Raw genomic sequence first — 11,223 nt, 5'->3', positions numbered from 1 at the left:
ATATATATATAAAAAAAAAAAACAGAGAGAGGCATTAATGCTTTAGCAGTATCTTGAAATTTTAACAATCTTTTTTACCATAATGACATAATTTGGGAAGGTTTATTTTTTTAGCTTAGTCAATATGACAAACTAGCATCACACACAATCAAATGACAACACCCCCATATTCGAACGGGTGCGGTTATGATGCATAAGGAAATCCTTATGCACCCTGCATAGATCTAAAAATAGTTTTGGAGTACAACTTACAAAAACCATTTCTAGATTTATGCAGATAACTGCAGCCGCCAGCAGTGGTGATGACTAATGAGACAAACTGAGCATTTGAATTGATGGTTTGGTTATTTAATTGGTCATATATGTAAATATACATTAATATTACAAAATGGGGATGTAGCTCAGATGGTAGAGCGCTCGCTTAGCATGCGAGAGGTACGGGGATCGATACCCCGCATCTCCACTTTTTGAAATTTTTTTCTTTTTAACAAAAAATTGAAAACAAAAGTTATAAAAAGTGCCCTCACGCAGGATCGAACTACGGACCTTCAGTTTACAAGACTGACGCTCTACCACTGAGCTATAAGGGCTCTTGCTGATAAATTACATACTGATTTATTTATATAATCTAACCATATATCTCTTAATTGAAAAGCGTAGGTGTCCATTTAGAACATGAGACACATAAATGAGTGCAAAGATGAACTAACATGTTATAGGTTATATTATAGCAGATATTTCGGAATGTTTTTGTTGTTAAAGGTAATATTTTTGTTACTGAGAGGTAGTAGATAAAATGATGTTCATCAAATATGAATTAGAGTCATACCCATATGCAGGTTAGATGCAAGATATTTTCAAAGAGGCTTCCTTCAATACAAATGCCCACTTTATAAAAATTCAACAAATTATAAATTGATTTAATTATATTATCTTGATCATTTTAATTAATGATTGAAATATCTCTCCTTTTCCAAAATATGACTACTACTCACCAAATTTTTCAACATTCGAAGCCAATTAGCACACAATCATTTGAAGAGACGCTTTCAACTTTTGAACAAAGCAAATACAAGGACTGATAAGTTTTCTTATTGATGAAAAGACTTGTAATTTATTTTGTAGACATGTTGGAACAAGATATCCTGCTTTGTTTCTCTGATAGGTGTTCTATAGCGTAAACGTAAACACGGTATACATAATTGCATTATTCTTTCAAGTAATCCGAAAATGAAAAAGCATCAAGAATATTTCAGCAGCTATTTTCAGCAACATTCGAGAACAGTCTTTAGACTATGAGCTCAAAACTTGACTTCTTTCTGTATTTGTCATGTGTTAACTCATAATTTGGCAACTTGATTAACGAAGGTTGGATCCACGCAGACAACCACCTAGAGAAATGATATAATTAGATTGTTACACAACAATTACAAAATCAAAATAGCACTGTGCAGAATTTCATAAGAAAGAAAATTACCTTCCCGACGCTTTTGCCTGAATGGAGATATTCAACAGCATCAGCAACAGAATGCAGGCCTATAAATTTCTTTGGATCCACAGCAACCTGTGTGAACAAATGAGAAAAAGTAAAGAAACACAAACTTTAAAACTTATGAAGGATAACGACTAGCAAATACGAGACCGATATGCCTTAAAAATATTTATTGATCCACAGAAATAAAATGCATATAAATTACCTTCAGTTTTCCCTTAGAGTAAAGGTCAAATAGTCTATCAAGATGTTCTTGATAAAAGTGACTGTATTGCACCAGGAAAAAGCCAGCCTGAAAAATTGGCCAAATATATATGACCATAAGAAAATTAAATTCTTAGTAAATTATGGAAGTTTGAATGAGAGATTGAAATCTTGAGAGAGAAAAAAATTAATTTGGGTAACAATCAACCCAAATACGTAGCTATTTTCTGGGTTGATCATATTGATTGACTATAATTAGAAATATTTCAGATTTTGGTAGGAATTGTAAATTGTAAGATAAATCCAAAATTTCCCCGGTTTGTTTATGGTGTTTAATTTATATTGTAACTTAAACCAATATATCAAAATCATTTAATACTAATATTTATTAGTAACTGCTAAGCTACAAGTGATTTTCCTAGCCATGGATTAATAAATTTTAGGTCTCCAACATTTAAAAATCTAATGTGCAGTTCTGTCATGAAAAATATAGTCTCTGAAGACTTTATTTTATCAGTAGCCGACTCAGAATGTAATGTAATTAAAATAGTCAGTAGTCAGAACAAAGCCAAGAATTGAAAGAGCAAGTATTTCTCCTTCTCACATTTTATCACAACAGGATCTGACTGGGGCCTAAAAGTTCAACTTTCTAACCCTACGAAAAATGTTTGACTCCTTAGGAGATGGATATTTATAGCTCAGTGTGTACCAAGAATAAGTGACATAATTAAATAAGCAAGCATAAACAACAACAAAAGTAGTGGCTTCCTACAAGTGTGTAACTTCATATTTCTACATACCACAGTTTGACTCTTCGCCAATAGCTTCTCCAACAGTCCAGGATATTTTGACGGTGTCCAACCATGTTCTCCTTGATACTGATATTAATGAAAACAATATAGTAGTTAAAACTCACTTTCCATTATACTTAAATGAGGATATTATCAAAGGTATTGCTTGACTTTAGAATCGCCAAATGAATCATGCTACCATGTCAAGATAAAGTAGCTAGTACTAGTATTTTATAGATGCAGTGAAATTTTCACAAGTACCAGTATACAATTGTGGCTTGAGAAGAAAAATAAAATAAGTAAAAACCTGAGAAATCATGCCAATGACAATGAGTCGTCCATGGACAGCCAAAGCATCCAAACACAATTTTAACATGTCACCACCAACAGACTCGTAGATGATGTCAATACCTTTCGGGAACTCTTTCCTTAGAACCTGCAAAAGTAGGTCACAAACTTAATACGTTGATAGGACACAGTTTCCGTAGGCTATGTCCATTTGGTTTTAAGCTTTTGTCAGTGGACATAATAAATTAATATTGAAAGTTTTGCCTATATAATTGAGCATATTTGTTTATAGAGAGTATAGAAGCGTTCCCTAATGCAATATGCTCAGCAGAGATGTTGTATCAATAGATTCACTGTTGTCAACAATTTTAAAATGGATTTCTACTTTTCTTCAATTCGAGAAAAGATAAATTTTTCATTTTCTTCTTTTTATTTTTTGTGAACACAAATCTTCGAGGCTCACTGGGTATCTGTTCCTGCGTACATCTAATCTAATGCCAAAAATACAACAAAAAGATTGTATGTATATCTTGTGCCAAAAATGATGCAGGTCAAACCACTAGTCCACATATACAACAAAAAGAATAGTTAGTAAGGTGTGAAGAACCAAAGGACATATTTGCATAAAAAAACATTAAACATGGTGTTACATAGTTCTTTTATGTAATTCATTTAAACAAAAATCACAACATTAAAACAGTGATGGGAACCACAACCTAAATAAAGCATTTTCTTCACTGGTTCAGATCAGCTACGATCAAACAATGATAATATACCGCAGTTATTGTTAGCAGAACCCCAAACAAATCGAAGGATTAAAAAAAAATACCGTTTTTATATCTTCGCTATTATAGTCTATGACTCTGTCGACTCCCAACTCTTTCAGAAGCTTGGCCTTTGTCCCACCTCCACAAGTGGCAACCACGGTATTACCTGCTAATTTTGCAAGCTGCATATATAATCCAGATTACAAAGAGAGGCAACAGAACATTAGACTAGGAAATCTGGATAGAAAAACATAGTTATCCAGTAATAGATTTGAGCATACCCAATATTTTTTAAAATTTCTTCTTCGTCTGATTATACTACACAAAGTAATATCTTACAACTACAGTTCACCTGAGAAATCATCAACTGTTTTGAGTCTATCTTGACTACTTTTTCACCTTTCTTATTTTCATAGGCATAGGATCTCATGTTTAGAGTCCAAGAATCTAAGAAAATTGGCATGAGCATATACACCAATCATGTCTCATAAAATAACTGAAACAAAAAAACTAGAAATCTGTCTTCTTTTTTTCTTTTTTTTTTGAAGAAACCAAACTAGCCCACCGAAATTGGCACCGGGGAGAATCGAATCAAGGTCCCAAACCAACACCACCGGGCCAATCCAAGTGGGTTAACTAGAAATCTGTCTTGAATAGTAAATTATTTATCTTAGGTCTTAAGGAATCAATGGAACACATGTAAGAGTTTTTTTTAATGATCTTAAGAACAAGTAGTGTTTGGCAAAAAGAGAGTAAAATTATTAACAATAACAAATGCATTCTGACAAAATAAGATCGTGGAGTAAATAGAGAAAACAAAGATGCTGAATTTTGTCTAAATCGTGATGTTTGGTTTGCCATTGCCCAGGCTCTGCCTATAAGTGCAAAATATCAAGAAGCTTCCAAACCGCTCAAACAAATGATTCCTAGTAACATATACACAATATGCATATGTACGAGAAAGGTGGAGTTAGATTTGTGAAGGCACCTGAACAGCAAATTGCCCAGTTCCTCCTGCCGCAGCAGTAACAAGGACCACTTTTCCAGATTCCATCTGTCCTGCCTTTACAGTAAACAGAAGTTATTATCAGGACAGACCAATCAAGTAGAGGATTAACCAACACTAAATATAAGCTTCATAGATGGTAGTAAATTATGAAAAGGTTTGAATTTCAATGATACATGAGATGAGTAGAGTTTCAAATATTAGCAAATCAGATAAGTCTGAAGCAAAGAGACAAGCATAGATTAATCAACCTTTTCTAGAGCAATTGACGCTGTTAATCCTGATGTCAGCATGGCAACACCTTCTGGATCTGGTCTAGGCACTGGAAGGGCATATTTTGAAGGAATCTAACACAAGAAAAAAGCCAAAAACACAACATCAATAGTAACTTGCATCATAATAAGCATTACAATGGTATTACCATCACATCCACTTAGTAATCAAAACTCTTAAGTTTGATAACAAGTGGTAGATGGGAACACCGATGATTATGTCTTATGGAAGAAATATTAACAATATGTTAAACACTGCTCACCATTGTGAATTCAGCATAGCCTCCAAAAGTCATGAATGCACATGGCATGCCAACTTTCAAGTCAGTGACAGAATCCCCAACTGCTGCAATTATTCCCACAGCCTATAATATAAATGAAATTCAATACACGAGTATAGGCATACAGCATCAAGTGGAAAGCTTCATAAAAGAAATCTATGTTTGGTGATACATCATACCTCAAATCCTGCATCAAATGGAAGACGGGCTGTGGTCTCCTTGTTATTGCCACCAAAATAGCGGCCTGAGCTAAAATTTACCTATCATTACAAATTCTTGTTAGAATTCTATGTAAACTTATGATTTTTAGATGAAATGAGGGTATAGCATGTTAAAGATAGATCCAAAATAGTGTTTATGTATACAGGAAAGTCGCAAGTATATTCGATTTACTAAGATTAGCATGTATTTCATGCCAAGTCTATGCCGTTTCCCTTGAACTTGAATGTATTGAGCTAACCCGCAGTAACTCTTTCAGTCAACTAGTTTAACAGTCAAACGAAAGCATATTTACTACAATTGAGGTCATTTGGCCAGAAGGAAGCTAAGGCCTGGACATGTCTCTGAGAGACATTTAAAAACATAAATGCACACACAAGTCCTCTTGAACGATGTAACAACTTACATCACTAGCATTTACACCAGCATAAATTATCTTCACAAGAACAAGGTTTGGTTTGACAGGTAATCTCAGTGGTGCTCTCACTATGCTGGTAGCATTCCGAAAGTTGTGAGTCAAGGTCTGAACAACTCTGCAAACAGTTAGCAGTTATATGAAACCACTAAATAACCCATCTTTGAATGAATAAAATCATGAGATGGCATAGTCAATTAGAATATGTAATTGCACCTTTTCTAACACGGTGGAAATAGAAAATAAACACCTTCTAATGGCATACGTGTGTGTGTGTGTGTGTGTCATAACAAGAGAAATAGAATTGAAATACACACATTTTCTCAAAACTCTCGGGTAGTTTAATTGATGGCGCTTTGTATTCAGCTCTTCTCCTCAATCGTCTAGGACGTACCAAGTACTTTGCTTCTTCTGATGGGGTAGGCCAGTACTCTAGACCTCGACGATTAGAAATCCATAGGCAATGGCCGGCTTTACTCTCATCCGTGATGAGCTCAAAAGCACCTTGAGAGGTTAAAATGTTTTCATATCAAAATTTATGTATACATGATAAGAAACATATAGATCAATCACTGAATTATTAACACGGACATTTTCATAATGTGTATTTTCTACTTTGTAATCTTTTATCCTGTTATAACTTGTTTATTAAATTTAATGGTACCTTATCCAAGGTTAAATTCTTGCACATTAAATTTTTTGAAATATTTAAGTGAAGGATAAATCAGTTCATTTTCTATGATCAGTTCAGTTCAAGCATCTCAATTTTCAAGTACCGACTTCAAAAAATGTATAAAGAGTATCTCCAACTCGGCACTCTTTATTGGAGTTCATACATAAACACATTACTCATTTTTACGTTTTCTGGTTTAAGCACTGCATACTTTCAATCCAGCACCTTTAAAATATTTACTAAATATAATCCTCAATTAATTGAACGTCTTTACGTTTTGTTATCAAAATATTTATTCATTGCACTCTAACCCACCACAAATGACATGAGAGAGGGGGGTACTTTTAGAAGTTCCAACTTCCAACGCCTATTAAGAAGTTTGCTCCAACAGTAATACTTAATAATACTCACTTCTTCTTAATGCATAAGTATCCTTGGAAAAACTCCAATAAATCGGTTTTCATATAAGCCGGTTAGATAGTTAGCCCAGCTGAGTTTTCACATCAACACTTTTAACTCTAATATAGTAAGAAAAGGTTCTTAAATATTAAATGAAACTGTTGAAAGCTCATCTAAATAACTTGTTGCGTCACCTTAATATATGAAGTTGTTTTCTATGAAGAAAAAAAAAAAAAACTTGAGCCACATTTATAGATACTCTAACACTACGCCACTAGGCATCAATTTAAAGCACAAGTTAGAAAAAATTAGGAGGTGTGCACGCAATGTAAGAGAGGGTAACAGAAACCTCTCAACCAGCTCTATGAGGCGGCGAGTCGACATTTGCAATATTCACCATATATAAAGCAGAGCTCTACAAATTTGTGATGTAAGAGTCTACAAAGTACAAACACCCACGCTCTTTTTGCCAAGGCACACCAAGGAACAAAAATACATGCAGACTTACCTTTCACCACCATTTCCATAGGTATAAATCCCCCCATCATACTAAGGAATTTGGGATCCACCTTTAAGCCCAGCTCAGTTTCAACAAACTGCACTTAACATCAATATTTGGGGAATTATAGTAAAGTGTAGTAAAGCATAAAATTTATTTTGAAAATAGAAACAAATTCAAAACCAATCCATGTTGGCTGAAAAAATAAGGAGTTTGGTTTTCCTTAAACAATGTCATGCCCATGTTTTGTCTAAGTCTTGACGACTTGAGTGCTACAGTCACATACCAAAATTGGTGATTATTTTCAGAAAAAGTTTCAAACTTTGTTGTACAAATTTTCATAAATAGAAAATGAAGAACAATGTGATATTTTAATCATTAAAAGTGAAATAAAAAATACAAATAAAAAAACGTAACACCAAATATTTTTATAGATTAAAGATTAATATGACAAAAAATATTCACTCTTCAAAGCCCAAAAACAACTCTTACCTCAGGGCAAAGCACATTGACTCGGATTCCTTTACGTTTATATAAACGAAGTGATCTAGTGAACATAACAACACCACCTGCAAAGTGAAGAAACAGTATAGGAGGCTATAGTAAGTTATTTTTAGGTAAGCAAAAAATTATATAATACTAGGAGTAGAGGGTGCTCCTGCTCCAGATCCAGGAAGTAATAGTAAGTTAGCATAAGTTTTGTGGATATGCATAACTCATTGTTTGGCAGTCAACCAAAAACAACTTTTTTTTTTACCTTAAATTTTTCATAATCGGAAAACAACATTTTAGCTAAAAGCTCTCTTCTTAGAATCTTGGCTGTAAGTAAAATATTTCTTAAATTTATAAAATAAATTCATTGACAGTGAAAAGATGCCAAAAATATTTGACTCATTTTTTCTGTTGTATTTTTGGGATAAATAAGAAATTTTACTAGAGAACAAAAAGATGAGGTGCATGTCAAAGGATCCATAAGATACCCTCAACCAAAGCAGGTAAATGACAAACCTTTGGAGCCACTATAGATAGGGTCAAGATACATCGGATAAAGACCAGAAGCAGAACCCATATTGATGATCGCACCAGGCCTTTTCAAAGCTTCCATGGTTTTAATCTATTGAAATGAAGACAATCAATGTCACCAATAAGCAATGGCTGTAATGTGATTATGTGGAACAAAAATCAGGACATTTTTCACATTAAGAATGTAAACCAACTTTGTTTAGGAAGAATCGAGTAAAAGTCAGTTTAAAGGATATGGAAAAACAAAACCAGGTCAAATTTCAAACTCACTGCAAGGCGGGTGGTGTCAAAAACAGCAATAAAATTCACATTAAGAGTGTGTCTCCAGGAACGAGTGCCATCCGTTTGATCCTTATCGAATGGTATAGGGTTTTCAATCCCCGCACTGATGATACAAATGTCAAGTCCTCCAAATGTTGAAACGTGCTTCTCAAATGCAGCAGCCAGATCCCCTGTTGGTGGCTCTATGTTAACACATCTGTATACACTTATAAAATAACAAACTAGCAAGTGTACTTGAATTTGTGACATTTACTTACAGGGTTATGCTAACTAGTTTTACTATATTTAGTTTCTTAACAAGTGCCCCCCAAGGGCACTTGTTAGCATTTCGCTTTCGTATATTATGTTACTTCGTGATAGTTGGAGGTTGGAGCCTGTTTGAAACACTTCCCAAAAACTCTTTTTTAGTTTTTAAAAACTTGAAAATTAAAAACTTTTTTGCTAAACTATTTTTAAAATTACAGATTTGGAAACTGTTTTGAATTTTTTAGTTTTGGGGACTAGAACTAAAACAGTGTTGTTACTTTCATTTATCTTTTTCCTGAATAAATTGGAAGTTAGGGGAAGCACCCAAGGCTGTTGTGACGGCCAGGAGATGCCCAATCTAGATAGTTATGATACAGGTACAAATCACAAACAATTTCACGGAGTCTAACTACTTAACTATTCCAAGAAGAGTAGCCACTATGTTCATGTTTGTCATCACGGTGAGTTTGTCAGAAGTACGTTGGCCATCGTGATTTTGCAAAAGCTACACTCTATAGTTTCTGCAAAAACACAGTGACTCGCTATGAATCTATCAAACTCACCATGAATCCAAATATACACCATGTATCATTGGCACTTCAGATAAGTGGTGCCCGACATATATTGGTGTCGGACAGTGTCCGACATATACATATGATAATACTCGGTTACTTACTTGAGTTGGTGACATCACATTTGACAAACAAGACAGATGGATGGTGTAAGTTAGGATGAAACTTGGTATTAATTTTCTCCACAAGGGTTGCGGTTTCTCTTCCTTTTTCTTCAGAAAAATCAACAATTGTGATAAACACACCTTTCTCTGCAAGAGCTAGCACAAGACCTTTACCTGTATAATAATTGAATGAATTTGATATTAACCGAACGAAGGTTGTTGGAATAATTGAATATTAAAGAAAATATGATTTGTGTGTTACCGATTCCAGAAGCACCACCAGTGACGAGTGCTGACAAACCAGCTTTGATCTCCATTATTATCAACACTGATTTTCACTGCAAAAAAGTTGAAGAAATTGAGTTGGTAGTGTAGTGTGTATAAGGGAAAGCTATTTTTCAACTTTGTTTTCGTCGAAACGACTTATCTACCCACGAGTCACGGAAATGTCTATGGTGGACTTCTGATGTTCGCAGGCATAACATTAATAGTCAACTGTCCGTCTTTGACTGTCTGATTACATACATGATGATGAGTGAAAGAGGACTGGGACAACAAGTATATCTATCCAAGATATATTTAGACAACATTCTTTTTCCTTTTCTTTTGGAACCAACCAAACAATAAATAGAGAATATAAAACCACAATCTGGAGTACGATAAAGTTGTTCAAATATCATTACTCATCTAAGAAAATATGACTCCACCACCACTATGTGTCTATGAAGTAATTTCCGCTAAAATTTGTTAAACTCGGCATAAGTATAGAAGCTTGATTTCTCGAATTCTATTTGTTAAAACCTATCTTCCTTTGGGTTCTTTTTGCGAGATTTAAACTTGAACACATTTATAATGGGGTAATAGTTATTTTTGGTTTGTAACGAGTTGTCATATAGTAGTCTTTGGAGAAATACTTGGTTATGCAGAACACCAAATATTACATGTTAGGCACAAACACACATAAAATTAAAAAAAAAATTAAAACGAAAATGATTGAAGTGATATCAATTGATGTGACTATTTTATTTATCTTTAAAAAAAATTATGTGTGTCTAAATTTTGTGCTTAATTGTTTGTGCCTATGCAAGACTATCTCGTAGTCTTTGATTGTATCAAAATTATAAAATAGTTTTTCATTATGAGGAGTATTATTTGAACAACCAATTTGATTGACAACTTACGTGACAACGATAATTTACAAAGAAAAAGTAAGTATTTGCACGGAAACCAAAACAATAGAGAGATAAAGTAAAAATGATGTGAGTATGAGAGAGAAAGTTGTCACAAAAATTGTCACCAAATGGATGTTCAAATATCATTTCTCCTTCATTATACACTTTGTGATCAAAATAGTTTTAGAGAAATGATATTTATACAATCATTTTTTGATACTTTTAAACAATTTTCTCTCATACTCACGTTATATTCTTACTCTCTCTTCTTTTTTTTCTCTCCATTGTTTTTGACCAATAATAAGAGAGAAAAATGAGGTTGTCATCAAAGTTGTTAGCAAATGGTTGTTCAAATATCATTGCTAATAGTTTTAACGCTAAAATAATCTCATAATGCTTACAATAACTTTTTTTATATAGGGACTGAAATGGTGGTAAGTATATATTTATAAGAACTGGTATGACAATAAGTTAGTATATTGAAAGACTAATATCACAATATTAACGAAACATTTTTT

The 11,223-nt window shown here is 33.6% G+C and overlaps 1 protein-coding gene and 2 non-coding genes across 4 annotated transcripts; 1 reads left to right on the top strand and 2 right to left on the bottom strand.

Moving 5' to 3' along the window:
- The first annotated feature begins 390 nt into the window (after window positions 1-390).
- Window positions 391-463, top strand: TRNAA-AGC (transfer RNA alanine (anticodon AGC)). Its single transcript has one exon. It is a non-coding gene; the product is annotated as a tRNA-Ala (tRNA).
- A 55-nt stretch (window positions 464-518) lies between these two features.
- On the bottom strand, window positions 519-590 carry TRNAT-UGU (transfer RNA threonine (anticodon UGU)). The gene has a single exon. It is a non-coding gene; the product is annotated as a tRNA-Thr (tRNA).
- Window positions 591-1,054: 464 nt separating this feature from the next.
- Window positions 1,055-10,119, bottom strand: LOC11441407 (prostaglandin reductase-3). 2 transcript variants are annotated; one of them, XM_003607952.4, is made up of 19 exons: window positions 9,965-10,119; window positions 9,796-9,871; window positions 9,534-9,707; window positions 8,600-8,781; window positions 8,315-8,420; window positions 7,799-7,875; window positions 7,316-7,403; window positions 6,053-6,239; window positions 5,727-5,853; window positions 5,281-5,361; window positions 5,084-5,185; window positions 4,800-4,895; window positions 4,531-4,605; window positions 3,605-3,724; window positions 2,795-2,923; window positions 2,497-2,574; window positions 1,698-1,784; window positions 1,478-1,564; window positions 1,055-1,391 (listed from the first exon to the last, which is right to left on the bottom strand). In XM_003607952.4, exons 2-19 carry the CDS (start codon window positions 9,848-9,850, stop codon window positions 1,341-1,343), a joined length of 1,902 nt encoding a protein of 633 aa, XP_003608000.1. In that variant the 5' UTR covers window positions 9,851-9,871; window positions 9,965-10,119; the 3' UTR covers window positions 1,055-1,340. The 2 variants fall into 2 exon arrangements, with proteins under 2 accessions (XP_003608000.1, XP_024638480.1); XM_024782712.2 differs by having other exon boundaries at window positions 9,969-10,109.
- Between the last annotated feature and the right edge of the window lie 1,104 nt (window positions 10,120-11,223).

The sequence above is a fragment of the Medicago truncatula genome, chromosome 4 (assembly GCF_003473485.1).
Source record: "Medicago truncatula cultivar Jemalong A17 chromosome 4, MtrunA17r5.0-ANR, whole genome shotgun sequence".
Classification (NCBI taxonomy): Eukaryota; Viridiplantae; Streptophyta; class Magnoliopsida; order Fabales; family Fabaceae; genus Medicago; species Medicago truncatula.
The sequence above is the reverse complement of the archived record's forward strand: the minus strand, read 5'-3'. Positions and strand labels throughout refer to the sequence as shown.

Coding starts and splice junctions, on each gene's coding strand:
- LOC11441407 (XM_003607952.4), bottom strand. CDS start 9,850: ATGGAGATCAAAGCTGGTTTGTCAGCACTCGTCACTGGTGGTGCTTCT. Junction 7,404..7,798: donor TCAATGTGCTTTGCCCTGAG/GTAAGAGTTGTT, acceptor TGTTAAGTGCAG/TTTGTTGAAACTGAGCTGGG. Junction 5,362..5,726: donor CTGGTGTAAATGCTAGTGAT/GTAAGTTGTTAC, acceptor TTGTAATGATAG/GTAAATTTTAGCTCAGGCCG.